Raw genomic sequence first — 23220 nt, forward strand, 5'->3', positions numbered from 1 at the left:
CCATTGATTTTGCTCATCAAAAGGTAGCCAAAAGGGATCCCGCCATGGTCATAAATATGAACCAATTGCCAGGCCTCTGAATTTTGGTTACATGATCAGAGAGATGCAAAGATCACAACTATGCCAAATTAGTCCTAAGTTCTCGTTGTAACTTTGAACGGTCACTAAACAAACTGCTGTAAGTCTACCTTAAGAAGTATTAAGAAGCATTAAGAAGGGCAGGTAGTCCTCAACTTACAACAGTTCATTTAGTGACCGTTCATGCTGGAAATGGCACTCAAAAAAGTGACAATGACTGTTTTGCACAGTTATGACATTTCCAGCATCCCTATGAACTTCTGACCAAAATTCAGATGCTTGGCAACTGGTTCATATTTATGACGGTTGCAGGGTCCCGTGGTCGTGTGATCCCCTTTTGCGACCTTCTGAGGAGCAAAGTCCATGAGGAAAGCCAGGTTCACTTAACAACCATGCTGCTAACTTATCCGCTGCAGCGATTCACTTAACAAAGCTGGCAAGAAAAGTCGTACAATGGGGCAAAACTCACTGAACAAATGTTTCGCTCAGCAACAGAAATTCTGGGCTCAATTCCGGTCGTAAGTCAAGGACCACCTCTATGAGAATACCTAGGGAAATACGACTTACAGACCCCACATTTCTGGGAGGCTCAGAGATTAAAGCAAAGTCATTGGGGAAACCAGATTCACTTCATTCCACCCCGCGGGAAGAAAGAAAAGTCATGTAACATGGGTCGAAACTCACTTAACCAATGTCTTGCTTAACAACAGAAGTTTGGACTGGATTGTGGTCGTTAGTCGAGGACCACCTGTAGCCCAAAGGGGTAAATTATGTAAGACGCCTTGAGTCGACATGGAGCAATATAAATTTAATAAATAAATACATACATAAATAAATGGGGAGGGGGGAAAGGTTTCGGCTTTCCCAGCCGCTCGTTCGGCTTCCTGCGCGCATTCAGACGCGCTTCCATCGCGAGTCAATCTGAGCGACGCTCTCCGAAGCCGAGCGCCGAGGCTGCCTTGCACCTGTCGCCGGGAGATTCCCCTCTTTCTTTCTTTGCACCTTCTTTGCTCCCCCCTCCCCTCCAAGAACGCCCTTCCTGAGAATAAAGTCGGGGCGCTCCAAGCCGCCTGGCTGCCTCATTCATTCCCGGGGAAACCCGGCTGAGTCGGGAGGAAAGCGGAGGCGGGCGAGGTGAGGGATTGGGGGGGGGGGGGGGGGGGATGGCTCGACTCACCAGAAGAAAAGCCGCGAGCAGAAGTTGGCATCCGACGAAGGGTTCGCTTTCTCGTCCCGGGAGGGAAGCGCCTCCATCGACCCCGCCGGCAGAAAGAAGAAGGAGGAGGAGGCGAGGAGGAGGAGGAACCTGCGCGGCCTCGGCCAGCTAAGATTTCCTCCCCCTCAGGCGGAGAAGAGCGAGCGAGCAGAGCTGGAGACGCTTCCGGGCAACCCGACACCCGGCTCACCCGCGGCGGTTGCCTCTAGAGGGAGCCGGCCGGGAGAGAGCTGGCAGCCCGCCCGCCGCCGGCGCTCAGCGTCCGCGCCTTCCTGGCTCGGCGGTGGGCGACGCGTGCGCCTGGCCCGGCTCTCCTCCGCGGAAGTCGAGCCACGCCGGGTCGGACCTTGAGGCCGCCGCTTTCTTCTAACGCCAAGTCTGAAGGCTGGAAGGGAGAACCACCCGCCAGACCGTCGAGGAGCGTCCCGCATCAACGGCAACGCCCCACCTGCAGCGCGGTTCTGAAACCAAAGAGGGAAGCAACCTGGAAGGAAAGGGAAACTTCCCAACAGCGAGGGCCATTAACCAGTGGAACGACTTGCCTCTTGAAGTTGTGGATGCTACTACCATCAACCTCAGTGGTGGGTTCCGGATCCCGTTCCAACCAGTACGGTTGGAACGGGCCTGGCGGTGTCCACATGGATGCGTGCAGTCTGTGCCTGCATCTTACTGCCTCCGCAACGCTCCAGCTGCTCAGCGGAGTGTCATGCAGGCATTGTATGTGCTGCGCAGTTGCATGGAAGTGCAGAAGACTTAAAAAACCGGTAAAGAGTTCAGGCGGGCGGATGGGCCCTCCGGAGCACCGTACCGGAACAATACCCAGTGCTCTGGGTAGGCTCCAGTACACCCATACCGGGCCATACCGCCTGCAACATGGAACTAGAAGATCTCCAAGGTCCCTTCCAGTTCTATTTTGATTCTGATTGATTGATTAGCACCTGGACCCCTCCCCCATTAGTTCAGAGACGTGGCATCACTGCTGCAAAGGATTGGCCATCTATTCCAGGGACAGCTTGGCTTATTTGAAATTGCTTTCCCATCACCTGAATGATCTTCCTTGAGAGGGAGAGGGAGAGAGAGAGAGAGAGAGAGAGAGATGGGATTAGAGCCAAGGTGGCACATTGGTTAGAATGCAGTACTGCGGGCTAATTCTGCCCAATGCCAGGAGTTCGATCCTCACAGGTTCAAGCTTTGACTCAGCCTTCCATCCTTCTGAGGTCAGTAAAATGAGGACCCAGATTGTTGGGGAAAATATGCTGACTCTGTAAACTGCTTAGAGAGCGCTGTAAAGCCCTGTGAAGTGGTATATAAGTCTAAGTGCTATTGCTATTAAAGTTGCCTTATGAAGCTGGATTCAGGGAGGAAGAAGGGGAGCACATTACAGTTTCAGGAAACACCCCTCCCTCAATGAGGTGTTGACTGCCTCCCAGATCCAGCTGACTCCCTCACCCCAGCTCAGGAGACACACAAGCGAGTATCTTCTTTCCATCACAGTCCATCCACAGGACCATCCACAGAAGCAGTCCTACATAACCTGGCAAGCCTTTGCCTCTGTCTCTACCACTGACCTCATGAACCAGAAGTGTCAAAGCTATTGGCAGAGTGTAACACAAAAGGTCACTTACACACACACACACACACACACACACACACAAAAGCAAACTGTAACCCTAAGCCAGATAGACGCAGACACCCTGCTGATGCAGCAGCAAGAGCAGCACAGAATGTTCTCCATAAGTTCTAGCTACTCTTGTTGAGTTTAAGTTACACTCACATTTGCCACTGAATGGCCTTTTGCTGTCCTCAAGAAAGCAAGTGGTCCAAGAGAGCCTCCCAAGAAATGGGACAACTTCCTACAGCCAGCTCACCGCAGGACAATTGAACAATTCTATTTAATTATTTAAAATCGATATTAGTTGAATTTTTGAGCCATTCACATTTCATCCTGTCCCTCCTTTGGCGCCCTTTCTTTAATGATTCTGTTCCACTCTTTCTTTGGTATTAGTGTAACTCTTGTCCCATGGTGAGTTCTCATAGACCCCACAGGTCTCTTTATATTTGGCAATTCTGGGATTACGTCTTCGAAGACTTATAGACAAAGCTGCTCAGCTTCCAGGTACAAGACACAAGACTTGCCAGGTGAGCCTAGGGCAGGATTAAATGGCAAATCAGTGTTAGACAAATAGGTGCACAGATCTAATAAGAGAGCTGTTCTGATGTATTCTTGGAGTTAAGCCTGTGAATAGATGTAACTTCCCAAATGAGAGACATCCTGTTTGCTCGTACTTACCCTTCTATTGATCAGCAGACAGAATTTTGCCCTCCTATAAAAGGGGTGGCTCAGTGGCTAAAACGCTGAGCTTGTTGATCAGAAAGATCGGCGGTTCGAATCCCTAGCGCCGTGTAACGGAGTGAGCTCCCCTTACTTGTTCTGCCAACCTAGCAGTTCGAAACCACGTAAAAATGCAAGTAGAAAAAATAGGAGCCACCTTTGGTGGGAAGATAACAGAGCTCTGTGTGCCTTCGGTGTTTAGTCATGCCAGCCACATGACCATGGAGATGTCTTTGGACAGCGCTGGCTCTTCAGCTTCGAAACGGAGATGACGTCCCCTAGAGTCAGGAACAACTAGCATGTATGTGTGTGGGGAACCTTTACCTTTATAAATGGGGTGGTTTCAATGCTCTCGACTTTAGTAGACCCTCTTGCATGAAATCAGTGTTTCTCAGCCTTGACAGCTTGAAGATGTGTGGATTTCAACTCTCAAAGTGGCTGAGGAATTCTGGGGATTGAAGTCCATACATCTCCAAGTTGCCTAGGTTGGGAAACACTGCACTAAATGAAATGCATACATACTCCTTCAACACTAACTTCGATAAAATACTAAACTGAGCAGGGCATGCTAACATAAGGACAAGGCACAGGATGGTTCTTCTGAGCCCCACCCAGAAATGGATAGAACAATGACCCTCGTCCCTTTGTAGCAGCAAAGCTTCATTTTCTCTGAGATGCCAGGTGGCTTGGTCCAGATAGTTGGCAAACTTTTGCCTCTGGAAAGGTCTCCTTCATCCTTTCATTCCATTAGAATTGTGGCTTAATACTAATATTGCATGTTAGTTCATTAGCAGAGGCAGGAGAAGCAGTTTGGCTACAGAGAAAGAGAACGTCACATAGAAAGTAGCACTGTAATAAATAAATAAAAAGTAAGATGATTAGATAGGCACCTTGCTTCCCATTCTCTCCAGTCTCCAATGTCTTTAACCGGTCCCAGCAGCTATGCAATAATGTTGAAGCCAGGGTTGACCCAAGTAGTCAACCATATAATGGAATGGAATGGAATGGAATAGGAATAGGAATAGGAATGGGACCAGATCAGACCAGACCAGACCAGACCAGACTACAATGCAATGCAATGCAATGCAATGCAATGCAATGCAATGCAATGCAATGCAATGCAATGCAATGCAATGCAATGCAATGCAATAGAATAGAATAGAATAGAATAGAATAGAATAGAATAGAATAGAATCAGAAATAAAAATTTATTGTCACTTTGAATGCATTTAATCAGCAAACATTAAAATAAAATGTTGCATTCAGCTCTTTAAAAGATAACCATTATACTATACATATACATATACTGTACATATACACCAGTGGTGGGTTTCAAAATTTTTTAGAACCTCTTCTGTAGGTGTGGCCTGCTTTGTGGGAGTGGGTTGCCAGCCATGTGACCGGGTGGGAGTGGTGTGCCGGCCATGTGACTGGGTGGGCATGGCCAACTTGTAAAATGTGGTGAAACTCACTTAACAACGCTCTTGCTTAGCAACCAAAATGTTGGCTCAGAAACTCTGGCATTTGAAGCACGCAAGTCTTAAAGCTGTCAAGTTACAAGACCCTTGCACCCCTAACCCTTTAGAAAAAAACCCCCAGGGGTGTTCAAACTTGACAGCTTTAAGACTTGTGTACTTCAACTCCCAGAATTCCTCCTCTCGCTCTTCATCTTGATGATGTTCAGACGGGCGGGGGGAGGGAGCTGGAACCGGTTCTAAACGGCACTGTAGATTTGTGGAACCTCTTCTATAGAAGAGGTTAGAACTGGCAGGAACCCACTCCTGGTATACACAAACACACACATATATGTCACAAAGAAACATCACAGTCTAGTTAAAATACACATGGCGAGAAAAAGCAATCCTGCAAGATTACAAGAGAGATGGCATAAGGAACAAAACTGTTAGAGAATCTAGTAATTCTGCTATAGATACTTTGAAACCATCTCCCAGAGGGAAGCAACAAAAACAGACCACAATGTGGGTGTGTAGATACTTTGAAACCTTCTCTCAGAGGGAAGCAACAGAAACAGACCGTGAAGTGGGTGTATGGGATCTCTAACAATGCTTTGAGCTATAAGCACATAGTGCTTATAAGCAGTATGCTGAATAATGGGAAGTGACCTTCCTATAATCTTCTCGGCTGTCCTTACCACTCTCTGTATGGACTTTCTATCCGAGGCACTGCTGCCACCAAACCAAACAGTGATGCAGTTTGTTAAAATGCTCTCAATTGTGCCTTTGTAAAAAGTGGCCAGGACAGAAGGAGAAAAATGTGGTTTCCTCATCCAACACAGGAAATGCAAATGCTGATTTGCATGGTTCACTAAAAATTGAAAGTAAAATCACTAAAATCTTTAAAGATTAAACCTTGAAACTATATTCAGCGTATTGAGAGCTAAATTGTGCAGACAGGGTAGAACATACCACACCTACAACCAGCTTCCCAGAAAATGAAGCACCTCATCCATGAAGGGAACCTCAGTAATCACTTTCATGCCAACCCAAGTTTCCCCCAAAAAATCAGCAAATGTAACCATGTTTTGGAAAGTATGCACTATTAACTTGGAAGGACATACTTACTGCATTGGAACAGCTTCTCCAAAGATTTTTTCAATAGAAAGTTTAGAGGAGAATCCTTCCTTACACTCTCTGCTGAATGAGACAGAAAGGAGATTTCAAATGTGGTGGCACTAAACCATGGATGGCATGTACTGAAACTTTGTATGGATATTGTCTTCTCATAGGTCTCCCTCTTATCGGATTAAAAATAATAATAAGTTTCAGATATTATGAAGTTTCTACATTATAGCTCATGAACAAATTATGAAAAATGAACTAGTTGAAATCCTTAGGTATCCACGAGAAGGTGACGAGGTGAGCAGTGATGAAATACAATACATGTTATGATGCTACTACCCAAATTCTGCCCCCTACATACTTAGACAATAGTCCCCATGCATGTAGGAAAGGATGAAACTTCTGTCATGGTGGCATAATAAATGGTGGCGCAGTGGTTAGAATGCAGTATTGCAGGCTATGTCTGTCCACTGCCAGGAGTTCGATCCTAACTGGCTCAAAGTTGATTCAGCCTTCCATCCTTCTGAAATAGATAAAATGAGGGCCCAAATTTTGGGGGACAATATGCTGACTCTGCAAACTGCTTAGAGAAAGCTGTAAAGTACTGTGAAGTGTTATATACGCCTAAGTGCTATTGCTATTACTATTTCAACATGCTGGTGTGTAAATAGGAATGTGGACTTACTGTCTAGGTTCAAAATAGTATCCAAAAGTAAATCAGAGTCCAAGGCAAAGTATTGCTCAAAGTTCCAATATATTAAGAGAGCCATGTTGGCACATCTGGGAAAACCTGAATCTAAAAGCTTTCTTGTTTTCCCCACCCGGTTGAAAGTTCAATATTTTCCCCCCACACCCACAAGTCCATCACATGGTCCAATCTCCCACTGCCATGCTGGCAGTTCCACCCATCCAATTCTGGTAAGGTGCAGAGGTGCAAAGACAAAGGATGACCTTGACTTTCTAGAAAGAATTTTGTTATGGCTACATAGTATGTAACTCCTTACAATCCCCCTCCCATTTTCCCACAATAGAAAATGCAAAGATCCAAAAAAAAAAAAGATGGCTGCAGGCATGACACTTACATTGAAATCAAACCTGAATCAGATCCTGTTCTCTTCAAATATCAAACCCCACTTAATTGTGTCAGTGCTAATATGCATAGGCCTAGTTTCTAGAAATACTAGCATTCAAATGTGCAGCCTTTTGAACAAAGGAGGAAGTTAAAAAAATTAAAGGTTTGCGACAGGAAACACATCTCTATATTGGCAATACTGAAACAGCAAAACAAGATTATTCATAGAATTGTTGAAGAAAAGCAGATAACAATATGAAGAAGTAGCCTAAAGGAGAACAGCTGGGGAAAAAAATCATTTAGCATAAAAGCTTTATGATTCACTCGCAAGAAGCTGGCTGAGAATCAAATCACCAGGTTCCCCATGATAATTATTTTTATATAAACATTCTTTTGATAATATGTAGAAAGTAAATCCTGTTGCATCAATTTCAGAGGTGGCTAACTGTTAATTGCTGACCTGGCATAACCCGGGCACTTGTCATGACTCTGATGTTTTCTCCAGATGCAACTCATGCATTGCCAAACAGGGGAACATAAAAGTTAATGAACATCAAGAAACACATACACCTCCATAAAAAGTGAGTGTAATATTTCCTGTTCGTAGTTAATAGGATCAATAGATAATCAGTGCTCAGTGGAGGGGATCCGAGTTTAACAAATGTTTCCTACCTCCCAAATATGAATGATCAAGGAGGATCCCAGAAGGCAAGCTGATCCTCAGTTCCATCTGTTTGGAAAACAGAACTGGGCCTCTGCTTATTGCAGGCGGGAGATCTTGTTTTCCGCCATTGTGTAGAAATACCAAAAATAACTTCGGCATTTTCAATGATCTAATCCTGTCTAATCCTGTAATGATTGAAAGTGCTGGGTTACTTCAACTTTTTACATGGCACTGTTCCTGCAACAGAGAGCCACGTTCAGAGCTTCAGAGCAATGGGGAACTCCTGCACTGTATTCAAGGGTGGGCTTCAAATGTTTTAGCAAGGCATTCTCTGCCCGATTGCTGGGTGGCTGTGGCCATGGTGGGCATGGCCTAGTGGGCTTCCTGCACCATGGCGGGGGTGGTGGTGGTGTTTTTGCCCTCCCTGGGCTCCGGAAGCTTTCCTCGAGCCTCCAAAAGGGCAAAAACTGGCTCCATAGGCCCTCTGGAGTCCAGAAACGGACCCATTTCCGGCCTTCCCGAACTTCCGGTAGGCCTGTTTTTCACCCTCCCTGATCCTCCGCATGGGACATGCACTTACGTCGCATCCAAAATGGGCCGCGTGGGGACTCCTGGGAGGGGAGGGGAAGGGCAGGCAAGGCAGGGCCAGCCAGGAGTGGGATTTGGGGGTTCTCCGAACTGCACAGAATCTTAGCTAGAGGTTCTCCCGAACCCCTGCGAAGCCCCTGGCAGCCCAGCCCTGACTGTATTGTCTATGTCAGGGGTGTCCAAACTTGGCAACTTTAAGACTTGTGGACTTCAACTCCCAGAATTCCCCAGCCAGCATGGCTGGCTGGGGAATTCTGGGAGTTGAAGTCCACAAGTCTTAAAGTTGCCAAGTTTGGACACCCCTGGTCTATGTAAAAACTAGCAAACTGCAAAATGTACATTCCTCTATAGTCAACAGGATCAGAATCAATGCTTCAGCCTCCTCAGTTACTTAAAGGATTAGATTCTGCCAGGCATTTATCTTTTTTTTTTTTTTAATTCAAGAGGTGCTCAGCATTTTGCCAAACACCAGCTTGGGAAACCGGTCTCCCATGCTCAGATTTAACACTGATCAGAGTCAATTGCAGGCTTAAAGGAAGAATATTGCAAAACTCAGGTGCAAGGTTATAAAATAGAATACAGACCATAGAGTTGGAAAGGACCTTGGCAATCTTTTAATATAATTCCCTGCTCAAGCAGGAAGCTCTGTACTAGTCTGGACAAATGGCTGCCCAATCTTTTCTTAAAAAGCTCCAGTGTTGGAGTGCCCACAACTTCTAAAGGCAAGTCTTTCTATTCATCAATTGTTCTCACAATCAGGAAATTTCTTCTTAGTTCTAGATTGGATCTCTCCTTGATAAGTTTCTATCTGTTATTTCTTGTCCTGCCCTCATGTTGCAGAAAATGACAGACTTAAGACTTCTCAGGATACAGGAAGAGTTTATTTGGCAGCCAGGTTCAGAAAGCTAGCCCATGGCTAGCATTGCAAGATCTGAACAACCTTCATTATCGAAGCACGCATTCGTATACATTCTCAAAGACAACGTAACACGGAAACACTTAACTCATTTCTTATTGGTTACCTTGAGGAAAAAGCCTTATAAAGAGATGGGGGTCTTACTTCTCCTTTTGTTTTGGGCCATAGGTACTGACTATGTGTCTTTATGCGAACTTTAATTGAACCTTGTGGTTTTGGACTTTTGACATAGGGACATTTGCTGGAACATGTGGTTGAAGGCTGATGACATTTCCCTGTCCCTTTCAGCAAGCTTCTAACTCTCCCTTTTATGCCATGTCTTCATTCTTATATTTTAATCCATATTTTATTCTACTTTATCCAGGTGCTTTGGAAAATAGGTTGACCTCTCTGTGATAGCCCTTCAAATATTGGAAGACTGTGATCATGTCAATCCTAGTCCTACTTTTGATTAGACTAGACCAGGAGTGTCAAATGCAAGGCCCACGGGGTGCTTAAATCCAGCCCACAGGGCCAGCCTGGAAATATCAAAGGACTGGCCCGTGGCGCCTCTCATGGCTAAAATGGCCACATGTGTTGGGGCATGCCTAGTTTTCACCCTCCATGACCTCCTGCAGCACTCTGCTAGCTGAAAAAGGGCTGGAAATGGCCCGGAAACAGGCCAAAAAACAGGCTGAAAAACAGGTTAGAAATGGACTGGAAATTGGGCCAAAATGGGCTGAAAAACGGGCTGCAAAATGGACTGGAAATGGGCCACAAAATGGGTTCAGCCAGCAGAGTGCTGCAGGAGGCCATGGAGGGCAAAAACGAGGTGCAGGGGAGGGCCACACACAGACCCCTCGAGCCTCGTTTTGGCCAGTAGGATGCTGCAGGAGGCATCCGTCCCACACCCCACATACCCCACCCCCGGCCTGAGGAGGAGAACTACAATGCTGATCCAGCCCTCCAACCCCTGGACTAGACACCCCCAGTTTCTGCAACCACTCATCGTATGTTTTAGCCTCTAGCTCCCCAATATCTTTGTTGCCTTTTTTCTGCACTCTTTGTAGCCTACACTTATTATGTAAGTATAAAACCTTACTTTTCTCACTATTGAATTGCATTTTGTTGTTCAACAATGTTCAGCTGTGTCAAAATCCTTCCGGATCTTAAGGCTATCTTTGCTGAGTCATTGGAACTTCCAGGATTTAGTAAAATATATAACACTTTGGTCTGGTTCGGTTACAGTTTAATGAAAATTAAACTTTTCACAATGAAATTGATGCAATCACAAACTTCCCCGTGATTTAGCTTTTTGCACCTATTTTGCATTTAATATCGTTTCACAAAAACATTCTTTTTCTCCTTAGTCTTAACTGTTTTGCAGGATTTGATTTATGCTTCATACTTTTGGAGGAAAATACTGCTTTATTTATGTGGTTATCCTTAATTGGTGCCACTTATCATGAAGAGAATCAAAGAGAGCAGGTATACGCTTTTATTCCCCCTCCTTTCCACCTCTGTTCCACTATTTCTCCTTACCTCCATTTGAAGGAGTTGTAGATGGTCCCTGATGTGGGACAGAACCAAAAAGGACAGGAATCATTCCTTTCATAGGTTCCATTGCTGAAGGTATATCAAAATAAAAAGTTTGAAAAACCACTGCAATATTTAAGATAGGAAAAACATAAGGCACTGTCTGACTTTGCAAGCTGTTACTCAGTGGAACAAGTGGCCACACAAAATGGTGAGTCATATGTCTGGTGCAGGGTTTTTCAAATGTGTCTTGCACAACCTTCAGTTTCTATTAAGAACTTGATGGGATTCCATAAAAGACTATAGAGAAGAACCCATTCATTGGAACTCAACCAATTTTCTATCCTTAGAATTTTGCCTCTTGAGAAGACTACTGGGATGATGATGATGATGATGATGATGATGATGATGATGATGATGATGACGACGACACCACTCATGCAGAGTTGCACCCACATGTATGTGCTTGCCGGCCACTTGCATGAACCATGTCTCCCCCTCCCTGCCTGTCTGTAAAGCCGAAAACGTTGGGGAACTCTGATTTAAGTTGCAATAATTCTGACAAACCCTAAACTTTATCTGAACACAGCACAAAACAATATTGATTCAGATTGTGTCCAGAGGTGGTATACAGCCAGTTCTGACCAGTTGTAGTGAACTGGTAGCAGACATTTTGAGTAGTTCAGAGAACCAGCAAATAGCACCTCTGGCTGGCCCCGCCCCCATCTATTTGCTGCCTCCCGTGTCCCAGCTGATCGGCTTATGTGGTTCAAACCTACGTGGTTCTAATGTTATTATATATATATTTATGGCCACACATAATCCTTCAGTTATTCAATATTTGCTACACCCTTCTAAAAGTAATAGTATTATTCTTGAGCATATCTGATAACATCCTTTTTCAAAATCTGATCTTGACCTCTACCTTTCACTTTAAATGTGTTATGCAAACATATTTATAACAATATTCCTCCTATTCCCAATTTCTTAATCTAATTCTTAATACAGCCAGTCTTGTTCTTATTTTAAAAAAATAGATCCTTTCTATCCGTCATCTCTCACCCTCTTAGAAGTTTCACTTCTTCTCTTTTTAACTATTCTCCCATACTCCTCCCTTGGGTCCTTATCTACATCTTTCATATTCAACCCAGCCATTATTTCCAATTCCACTATTTTTTTTAAACAAAGTTTTTTATTGGTTTTATGATGTTTTACATAGAGAAAAGGTAAGGGAAAGGTTACAAATTTTGGCAGCTGTGAAATGCGGTAGGTGCACCACCCCCCCTCCAGACTCATAGTATACATTTGCATAAAATTCAAATATTACATAATAGCATATAGTCAGTGTCAGTGACGTGCGGTGACGTTTATGACTGGTGAGGCTGGTGATGTCATCAAACCACGTGGTTGCTCCGATCGCAGGGGCGCAGCCCAAACGGAGAAATTTCTTCAGCTCCAGCCTCAATCAGCGCAGCCGCGGTCCCCTTCATCTTGCCTCAGGAAGGAGGGGAATGGGACCACGTGTGCAGGGGAAGGGGATTGCGGCTCTGCTAATCTGAGGCTGTGCGCTGAGGAGCCGCCTGCACACGTGGTCCCATTCCCCTTGCAAGGATCCCGGGCTCGCCCAATGCAAAAAATGCCTGGGTACCATGTTTCCCCGAAAATACAACCTGTCCTGCGCTCACTGACCTAGCGTTATCCCGAAAGCGCCAAGTTACAGGAGCCGGGGGTGGGGGGAGCGCTCACGTTGCTTGCCGCCTTCGGTATACCGCTAGGTTGGGGAGTGGCGTTCTGTCCGGCCAGAGGGGAGAGTTGCCGGGAAACTCCCCAGCCGGGAAAAGCGCCATTCACTGACCTCAGCAGCCGCCCCGCAAATCCCCTCTCCAGCCGGGAAAAGCGCCATTCACTGACCACAGCAGCCGCCCCGCAAATCCCCTCTCCAGCCGGGAAAAGCGCCATTCACTGACCTCAGCAGCCGCCCCGCAAATCCCCTCTCCAGCCGGGAAAAGCGCCATTCACTGACCTCAGCAGCCGCCCCGCAAATCCCCTCTCCAGCCGGGAAAAGCGCCATTCACTGACCTCAGCAGCCGCCCCGCAAATCCCCTCTCCAGCCGGGAAAAGCGCCATTCACTGACCTCAGCAGCCGCCCCGCAAATCCCCTCTCCAGCCGGGAAAAGCGCCATTCACCAAGCCCTTGTGCAGCTGTCCCAGGCGACCACTGCTAGCTGCTGCTGCCCGCCGCCGCCCCGCTCCGCTCCGTGCATAACTTCCAAACTCCAAAACTTCCAGCATCGGCCGCTCTAGGAGTGCTCTCTATGGTGGGCCGGCTGCTGGACAGAGAGTTTTCCGGACAGTCTTCCAGCAGCCGGCCCACCATAGAGAGCACTCCTAGAGCGGGCGATGCTGGAAGTTTTGGAGTTTGGAAGTTATGCACGGAGTGGAGCGGCGGGGCGGCGGGCGGCGGCGGGCAGCAGCAGCCAGCGGCGGTCGCCTGGGAGAGCTGCGCAAGGGCTTGGTGAATGGCGCTTTTCCCGGCTGGAGAGGGGATTTGCCGGGCGGCTGCTCAGGTCAGTGAATGGCGCTTTTCCCGGCTAGAGAGGGGATTTTCCGGGCGGCTGCTCGTGAGCATAGTTACCTCATGGCTACTTCGCCCCTGAGGCTGTGCCCGGCTCTTCGGGAGCCAGTTCACAAGAGAGCAGCCGCCCGGCAACTCTCCCCTCTGGCCGGACAGAACGCCACTCCCCAACCTAGCGGTATATTGAAGGTGGCAAGCAACGTGAGCGCTCCTCCCACCCCCGGCTCCTGTAACTTGGTGCTTTCGGGATAACGCTAGGTCAGTGAGCGCAGGACAGGTTGTATTTTCGGGGAAACATGGTACCTAGGCATTTTTTGCATTGGGCGAGCCTGTGATCCTTGCAAGGGAAATGGGACCACGTGTGCAGGAGGCTCCTCAGCAGACAGCCTCAGATTAGCAGAGCCGCGATCCCCTTCCCCTGCACACGTGGTCCCATTCCCCTCCTTCCTGAGGCAAGATGAAGGGGACCGCGGCTGCGCTGATTGAGGCTGGAGCTGAGGAGCCTCCTGCACACGTGGTCCCATTCCCCTTGCAAGGATCCTGGGCTCGCCCGATGTAAAAAATGGCGAGATCGGCACACTTGGGGCTGCTGCTGAGATGTCCAGGGAGGCTAAACCAAGCCGCGCGCCTCTCCCAGCCACTTTCACGGCTTCCTGGAGTAATTCTTTTTTATTTTCATGACGAGAGTGGTGAGGCTCCGCCTCCCCTGCCTCCCCTGACTGCACGTCACTGGTCAGTGTGGTAAATTCAATTGGTAATTTCGGTCAGTTTATATCACGTGGATTTTCTTACTTATTTGTGTGATCTGAGCTTTCTTGATGTTGCCCCATCTCCCCCAGCTGGCAGTGCTCCGGCCCCTCCCGTGTCTTGTACATCTACTGAAGTGTCTTCTGGTTTTTCAAGGAGTAGTTTATTTTTTTCCATAAAGGCCTGCGCCTCTATGGGTGTATTAATTCTAACTCTTGTCTCCTCCCAGAATATTAGCATACCTTCAGGCAATAACCATCGAAACCACACCCCCTTCTGGTATAGTTTATTCGCCAATTGCGAATAAGATTTTCTTTTCTCCCTCACTTTCTTGGGGATCTGTTTCAGAATGGTTATCTCCTTATCTTTGTATGTCAAGGCTTGCCCCCTTTGTGCATTCAGGATTTCATCTCTTGTGCTTTTCCTAAGAAATTTAATGTGTACCTCCCTGGGGACATTGTGTGTTCTAGCATACGCTGAGTTCACTCTATAGGCCAGGTCTATTTCCTACCCCATCTGTTGTTTTTCCTTCTGAATATACTCAGCCAAAATGGTTGTCATGATGTCCCTTATGTTTTCATCATCTGTCTCCATCACGTTCTGAAATCTAAGATAAAAAGACATTCTCTCAAACTCTATTTTCATTTGTTGGGTGTCAAGTTCTTTGTTTCCCCTCTGCACACCCTCTATCCCCCCCTTCATCTCAGCCGCCCCATCTTCCAAAAGATCCAGTCTCTGTGAGTTCTTATAAATTTTATCCTGGTTCTCTTTAATTTCTTCTTTCATCTCCTTCAATTGTCTCTTTATTTCCTCTTGTCCCTGTAGAATTTGTTGTAACATTTGATGAAACTCCAAGTCCGTAGATTTAGGTTGCTTGAAGGCTGTTAACATTGATTGTGTGCTAGGACTGGAGGTTGCAGATGTTGGGGCAGAGGCAGCAAAGCCTGACTTTCCAGGAGGTGGTCTTTTAGATGACATTGGTTATAAAGTAAAGAGTCCAGTCAGTATAAAGAAGGGTCAGTCAGAGAGATAGAACAGCCAAGAGAGTCCAGGAGACAGAGAGTCCAGGCACAGGGGAATTTTCTAATCACCCTGGCAAAAGAGCAGTCGTTTTTTGCTCCAGGGGGTTCAGAAGCAAACAATCCACAAGAGAATAATCCAGGTAGCACGGAGACAAAGACCGGAAGCCTGAAGCTAAAAGGTAGAGTCAAGTCTCACATCTCATGAAGACAGCGGAAGTGTGCCATCTTGCCCTGCCAGCTTTGGGTATTGAGGCAACAAATAAAGTTTTCAAAGTTCAAAGTTCCCAGGGCTTCCAGATCTCATTGTCTTAGACCTTAAAAGTTTAAATCTGAAAATCCATTTAGTAGGGGCGTGACATCTTTAGTTTGGCTCTCCCCCTCCTCCTTCCCTTGGGGCTGAGAGCTCACTTGTTTCCAGCCGCTTGTCCAAGGGGGGGGGAATCCCCCTCCCCTCCAGCCGCACCTCTCCAAGTCAAGCCAAAAGTTCAAGTTTGCACAACTGACAGATTTTAAAGTTGGTGATAGGAATGAAGGGAGTCTACACTTCACCGCTCCGCTGCCGCATCCTTCAGCTTTCTTTTTTCACTCCGAACAGCCTGTCAGCGAAGACGCCCACGCGTCCTCCGATCTGCTCCCCGGTGCCTTGAGCGCGCAGGGGACCTCCCGCCGGCCGCCGCCGATGCAGGGATCCCCCGTGATGCTGCCCGTCCGGCAGGACGCCTCTGCGGGGCGTCCTGTGCCCCCCAAGAAGTGGGGAAGCCCACCGGGGAGCCGGAGCGAGCAACGAGTTGCCCGTCGCCGTCAGCCGCCGGAACCGGAAGTCTCAATTCCACTATTTTTTGTTGCCAGTCCACCCCCAAATCTGCCAAATCCTCTGCCTTTCCCCCCAAATATCATTCAGTTTATTCAGTTCCATTTTTCTACCTCCTTGTATATATTCTCCCAACTTTATTTCACCCAATTTTATTATCTCCTCCTTTTTCTCCTTGCACTGTTTGTTGTGTAATCTGTTCTATCTCATCCTCTAAGCTTCCAGTTGTCTCCCTTGTTTCCTGGATTTTATTTTCTTGATTCGTTATTCCTTGTTGCACATTTTCAGTCTTTCCAGTTATGTCATGTAGTAAATCATTTATCTCCCTGAAGCTTCTCATTATAGTATCATAAAAAGTTTGGAACGTCAACATAATCTCTTTTTGAAGTGCCTCCAGTTCTTCCTAATGAGCCATCTTATCTTATTTTAAAAAGTCCAAATATTACTCAATGTTCTGTCAATAGTCTATCACCATTCAAAAATCTGTTCTTTTTAACTTCCCAAAGCCAACAAGTTATTTAATCTTAACATTGTCCATCAGGAAAAGTCATCCCATTAGATATCCCCCAGATTTTCAAGTTTGATAATCTGGAGATCATAAAGTAGATAAGTATAGAACAGTAGATAAAATAGCAGACCTCCAGGTGTTATTTTCTTTCCTCCTTCTCCTCTTCCACTTCCTCCTCCTCCTTTTTTTATCAGAAATTTCCAAGATTGTTTTTGTTGTTCTAGGAGTATGACATAGTATATATGCAATCACCAGTAGATGGTGCCTTCAGATTAAAATTCAATGTTAAAGTTATTCGGCCAGTTATTTGTTTTAAGTTGATTCAAAAAAGTATTCAATAAACAGTCAATTATCCAGCATTTTAAAATGCCTATTCACAGTTATGCCAGTAAGATTTATACACCCAGTCTTTCTGTATTTTACAGCCTTTACTTATTTCCTGTTATGGTGCAATTTCTCTCTATCCCTCTTTAGTAGCCACTTAAAAGCATTCCAAAGAGCCTCTTTTCCAGATTTCTTTTTGTTTTCTTTTAGGGTCAAATCCTAGACCAAAATTAAAAATCGTCTCATCCAGCTCAACTCACTGTCCACTCACACTGCTCCAGCACAACTTGGTTTTTTTGGCTGCCCCAGCTTCACGGCAGCCATAATGGCTGCCTCGTCTTCGTCTTTTTGCAAAGAGGGAAGAAACCCTGGGTCCAGTGCAAGAACCTCTGCTCTCCACAACCTGCATGGTGCCTCTGTGTGTCACCCCATGGGATGACTTTAGCCCCTTAGAGGGGCCCTCCAACAAAGAGCACTCAGCATGGGAATGTGAAACCCCACTCCCCTGCACCAATATCACAGCAACATCACCGGAACAAACTTCCACCCATTGCTTCTTGTCCTATCCCCCCCCCCTTTATTTTTTTACCCCTGATGGTTATAAGTACAAGAACTGGTCATAATTTTGTTTTCAGTGCGGCTGTAACCTCAGTTTCCACCATTTAACTGATTTTGCAGATACTTGAGGTAGCGAGTTTTCATATCAGCTTCCAAATTAGCTCAAGAAACATACAGTGATGAAACCCTTCAGTCTCATTTGACTAAGAAAATCACACAAAAGAAATAATAAAGCCAAGTGAGAAAAAGGAAAGAAGGATATATTTTTTTCAACAGTTTCTCTTGTGGGTCAAACCAGCAACAGCTGTGACATGAGTTTTACTATTTTGTAACGGGGATGATGAAGGAAAAAAGCACTCATAAAGTAGAATAATAAGAAAAAAATTCTTTGCTATCCTGCAAATTTGTGTTGGAATACATATTAGAATGTATTTTGTACTGCAACTACAAGAATTAGTATTGCAAGAATTATTTAGCCAGTAAATGGCAGTGTTTATTGTGCATCTATGGTTATAATTGGTTGTTTCTTTATGTTCTGAGAAGAGTTTCCTGTTACAGTTATACAGCTGAGCAGTAGAGTACATGGTGACTGTACTCTTTGTTTGTTTTGTGGTGCTTTATATAAAACAGAATTTCTAATGTGAATGTTGATGCTTTCACATTGCACCTATAAATTGAATTCAATTTTGTGTACATATGTGCACCCAGAGAGAAAGGGAGAATATGTATATGTGTGTGAATACAGGTAGACCTTGTTTAATAACCATTCATTCAGCAGATGTTTGAAGTTATAATGGCAGTGAACAAATGGTACTTACCAATGGTCCTTGAACTTCCTGGCCATCCTACGTAGCATTCCTGAGCTCATGTGATCACAATTTGGATGCCTGACAACCAGCTTGCTTTTATGAAAATTGTAACATCCCACAGGTCGCCATTTGCAACCTTCCCTGCCAGCTTCTCGCAAGCAATATGGAAGCCAGCAAGGCAGGTTGCAAATGCTCCAGTAAGTTGCTCACACCCTCCTTCACCCATCGACAACTATTCCTGGCCTTGTCACATTGACTTCACAGCTTATCTGCCTGCATGCTTGCAAGCCACCTGGGACTTGTTTTAACAACCCGCGATTTTCACTTAACAATGGCAATGGAGAGTGCCAGGATTGCTGTCATTCAACAATGCAGCCATGCAATGTTGTGCTTTCTGACTGTATCCTTTAGTGTCCATGCCTGTTTTTTCCTCAGCTGCTGTCAACTTCAGCTGCCCTGAGCAAAAGGCCAAGCAGCTTAAACGTTTGCAAGCTGTTCCAGTAAGTAAGGTGAATCCAATACATCTGGGGAGCAAGGAAGCTCACTTTCTAATTCACCCTCCTGCATAGGGACCCTCACTGGTGATGTCCTGTTTATTGATATAAAGGCTTTTGTGTATACTAATCTGGGCTTGATTGCACCTTGAAGTTAGTAATATGGCAGATCATTTACCTATATCTGTGATTCACCAGGTTCCTTACAATCAAAAGGCCTTTTATCGACTAGGATAAAGTTCTTTTTGTACACTTCAGATGTGTGCCTAAAAAGAAGAGGTAACGATGCAAATAGGTTAACAAATGAGCTTTGAACCCTAAAATAAATGACTGATTAACTCTCTCCTCCCACTTCAGAGCTTCTAAGTGTTTTGGCTGGATAATGTGCGATCTTTAAGAGCTAAACGTAGGTGGCCCAGGGCTTTGTGTATTGCTCCAAGTGTACAGTATGTGCAACAGGCACAGGAAACTACCGCCCAATGCTCATCGCCTTGGAGTTGTGCTTTGTTGTTTTTGTTTCTTCCACATCCCCTCCCCTTCCGAAGACTTTTCTTGTAATTATATTTCCACTGCAGGAAGGGGAAAACAAATAGTTCGGGATATTTTTCTGCAGAAAGAATTACAGAAATGGACTAGGAAATTCTTTATACAAATTTGGGATTGTCAGATTACACTCACGAGGGCTGCATGTTTTTAATCTCAATATCCAGAGGACTCCTCTATTCTAATCCCAAACCCTTCTTTTATTCATGTGAACTCCTGTCTTGTCTAATGGGTTCTGAATACATCTGCACTTATCTTCCTTTTAAAACATCAGGACTGCATCCTTGCAGAACTGCTTAAGATATCCCATTTCTCACCTAACAAACCTCCAAATGGCCTCAATAACTCTCTAAAAGGATGCAAACGACTGTCCTTCTGCAAGGAATATAAATCCTTCCATTCCCCACCATCCAAACACGGCTGAAGAGCTTCTTGGATGAGAAATAAAACATCTTCAAAGAAAAACCAGAAAGTCCAATTGCCTCTTGAAAAAAGCACCTTTGGGATTTCCCACCTACTTTGAAAAATCTGAAGGCAAGTGAAATGGAAGATTGCAAACATGAATCTCTATTAAAATAACAACAAAACACTCACCAGTGCAGAGAAGGAACAGCCGAAAACAAATGATTTTCTTCATAGACTTGGGATTTATCATTTTCTTTTCCTCAGAAACCTATGAAGAATCAAGTAGAAAGTTTACGTGATTTGGCCCGAATTGCCTGAAGAATAGAATCAATTTGAAGAAACTGGCCAGTTTGATTTATGGTGAATCCTATACAAAGACTAGAGGGATCCGATGGCTCAGTGGCTAAGACACTGAGCTTGTCAGTCAGAAAGGTCGGTAGTTCAGCAGTTCGAATCCCTTGCACTGTGTAATGGAGTGAGCTGCCGTTACTTGTCCCAGCTTCTGCCAACCTAGCAGTTTGAAAGTATGTAAAATGCAAGTAGAAAAATAGGAACCACCTTTGGTGGGAAAGTAACAGCGTTCCATGTGCCTTAAGTGTTTAGTCATGCCGGTCACATGACCACAGAGATGTCTTCAGACAGCGCTGGCTCTTTGGGTTTGAAACGGAGATGAGCACCGACCCCTAGAGTCAACAACGACGAACACATATGTACGAGGAGAACCTTTACATTTATACAAAGACTACATTTGGTCAAAAGGACAAAGCTGTGGCAATATTTATAACCAGCATAATAATATCTGTTATGGACCCACACGTATGTTTAATTATATTATATTTAAAATTACAGGGGGGGGGGCATTGATTTTCAAGACTAATTTAGACAATTATGATCTCTGGTGTTAATGGCTTTATACCACAAATATATACAGGTGTTTTAAACTTGAACAACTTGGAATCTAGCCTAAGTGGCTGCACACCCTAGTTGCTCCATTGGGTCTATGGTGCTTGAAGGCCAAAGGGAGATAGTCATCAACGGTAGAGAAGAACGGGCAGAGTTTGGGGAAGAAATGGTCTCTTGTAGGCCTCTTCTAGGCTCTACCAAGATAGATTGGATTAGGACTCTGAGCCAGAGGTTCTCCACTCTGCTTTAGAGGTCAAAGTATGTCAGAAATGGCTACACTTGGTCTGCTATGCATATATTGCTTCCAAGTTCTGTCCTCAAGATACTTGTTGCTTTCTCCATCTCTTTTCAGTTGCACAGTGAGACCCTGCTGTCCCCAGAACTAGAAACTTGAGTCCAAGGAGGTTCTCTAATGACTATCATTGAGGACTATTTCATATTTCCAATGTCAGTCTTCCAGTACTTGAATGGCTGTCATAGGGAATAAGGGGCTGATTATTCTCCATACCACCTGAGGGCAGGACAAGAAGCAACGGGTGGAGCTCATCAGAGGGAGAGCCAGCCTGGAAATAAGGAGGGATTTCCTGAATGGTAATCAAATTGAACAGCTTACTTCTCGGAATTATGGGTGCTGCCTTATTGTAAGCTTGGACAACCCTCTAGGGTAGTAGAAGGACCCTACCTTGAGCAGGGGATTGGGCTAGAAGACCTGCAAAGTCTCTACCGTACTGGTCCTATGATTCTATCTATCTTCAGTATAGGATTTCCACATGCAACAGTATCCTGGGTTTGATAGGTCCAATCTGGCAGGACTTCTCTTATGTAATCTTTGGCTTACAATGTCTCCTATTAAAAATATTTAAACACCAAATGCCAAATGCTAAAAGTACCATTTGGACTCTGCACCTATTTCTCTTCTTCTTTTTTTTAAGCGAGAAATGTGTTGTGTTTCAGATTAACAAAAAAATTAAGCATTAACTGAATGCTAGGATGCCAAAAACAGAAAAATATTAAACAATGACATTCCAGAATTACAAATTAATTTGTAAAATTACATTTTAAATTGGGGGATACAACTGAAGGATCCCAGCATTTTTGTACTCATTGTCTCACAGAGGTACTTGGCTGGTGGTGTCAGATATCAGTCGGATATGAAGAATGACTGCATTTACATCGGTCTTGCCACTCATTGAATACTTGTTCTCATGTAATGTGGTAATGTTACACTAGACAGTCACGCGGGCTTGCTACTCCTCACTGCAACAGAATAAGCCGCTGGAAGTTGATTGGCATCCGTGGAACATGTCGGGAATACAAATTGTTGCTTTCCTCTTCTGTTTCTGTGGGATAGGGGCAATTATTGCAGCCACGGCCTCAAACGAATGGAAAGTCACCAGCAGAGCATCTTCAGTGATTACCGCAACTTGGGTCTTCCAAGGTCTCTGGATGAACTGCGCAGGAAACGCATTGGGTGCTTTCCACTGTAGACCTCATCTGACTATCTTCAACATAGAGGGTAAGCTACCAAACAGTGGCGGATAGCCATGCAACAGCGGAGGGGCTCGTGAATAACTGGAGCAGGGATGTCTAGGAACCAATGTGGTTTTATTGGTACCCTGATATTTGTAGGCTTAGAGCAGGAGAAAGTTCTGCAGGGAGCAGAACTGATTTCCAGACTGTTTATCATTATTATTACTAACAATTTATCTACTATTAAATATTTTGTTCTCATAATCTTTAACCAGGCAAAGCATCATAGGGCAACGATTTTGAACCAAGGTTTTTCATAACTTACAGAATGCATTCAAAATTCAGGCCTCATAACCCTGTGGGATTGAAATCTGGCAAATTTTATAAATCTTTTCATGACCCTAAAATTATCATTAAACCTATTATGAATAGTACAAGGTGTCATCAAATATTTCCTGTAGCCAACTCTTGATGTTTGATTGTCTTATGCCATTGAACAAGGGCTACTTTCAAGGCAGAAACATCTCTGAACAACTCCCTGAATTTTTAGAAACTTTCCAAGTACCGGTACTTTACCGGTAGAAGCTCTGCCATTGTTGTTGAAGGCATTGAGGAATCTGGTAAGGAAATACCTTGGAAATAATGATCCAAAGAATCATCAAGATGTCTATAAGTTTAATAATTTCCCCCTTAAAGGAAAAGCATATTCAATCTCTTGAACTGTTACATTACAACTCTGCATTTTCTGTTTTACTGCTGAGGGATTGAAATGTAAACATATTTAGTTCCGGGCACCCAGGGGGCTGCTACGGGTTGACCCAGGTTCAGTGGAAGATGTAGCTAATATTATGGCCAGTTCAGAGAACCTCCAAATCCCACCCCTGGCTAGCCATGCCATGGCCACCACACCCCTCCCAGGACTCTCCACATGGCCTGTTTTGGATGTGAGGTAAATGCAGGGTCCATACAGAGGCTCAGGGAGGGGGGAAAACATGCCTCCCAGAAGGCCTCCAGAGCCCCGGGGAGGCAGTTTTCGCTCTCCCAGAGGGCAAAAACTCTAGATAGATGGATGGATGGATGGATGGATGGAT

At 45.1% G+C, this 23220-nt stretch overlaps 1 protein-coding gene across 1 annotated transcript in view; it reads right to left on the reverse strand.

The window, feature by feature from the left end:
* The window catches only part of ABCC4 (ATP binding cassette subfamily C member 4 (PEL blood group)), a 202609-nt gene extending 201200 nt beyond the window's left edge, over positions 1-1409 (reverse strand). The window contains exon 1 of the mRNA XM_081948711.1: positions 1256-1409. Coding sequence (XP_081804837.1) covers positions 1256-1332 — 77 coding nt within the window. The 5' untranslated portion in view covers positions 1333-1409. The remainder of the gene's footprint in view (positions 1-1255) is intronic.
* Between the last annotated feature and the right edge of the window lie 21811 nt (positions 1410-23220).

Source organism: Natrix helvetica, assembly GCF_964273705.1.
Source record: "Natrix helvetica genome assembly, chromosome: 3".
Taxonomy (NCBI): Eukaryota; Metazoa; Chordata; class Lepidosauria; order Squamata; family Natricidae; genus Natrix; species Natrix helvetica.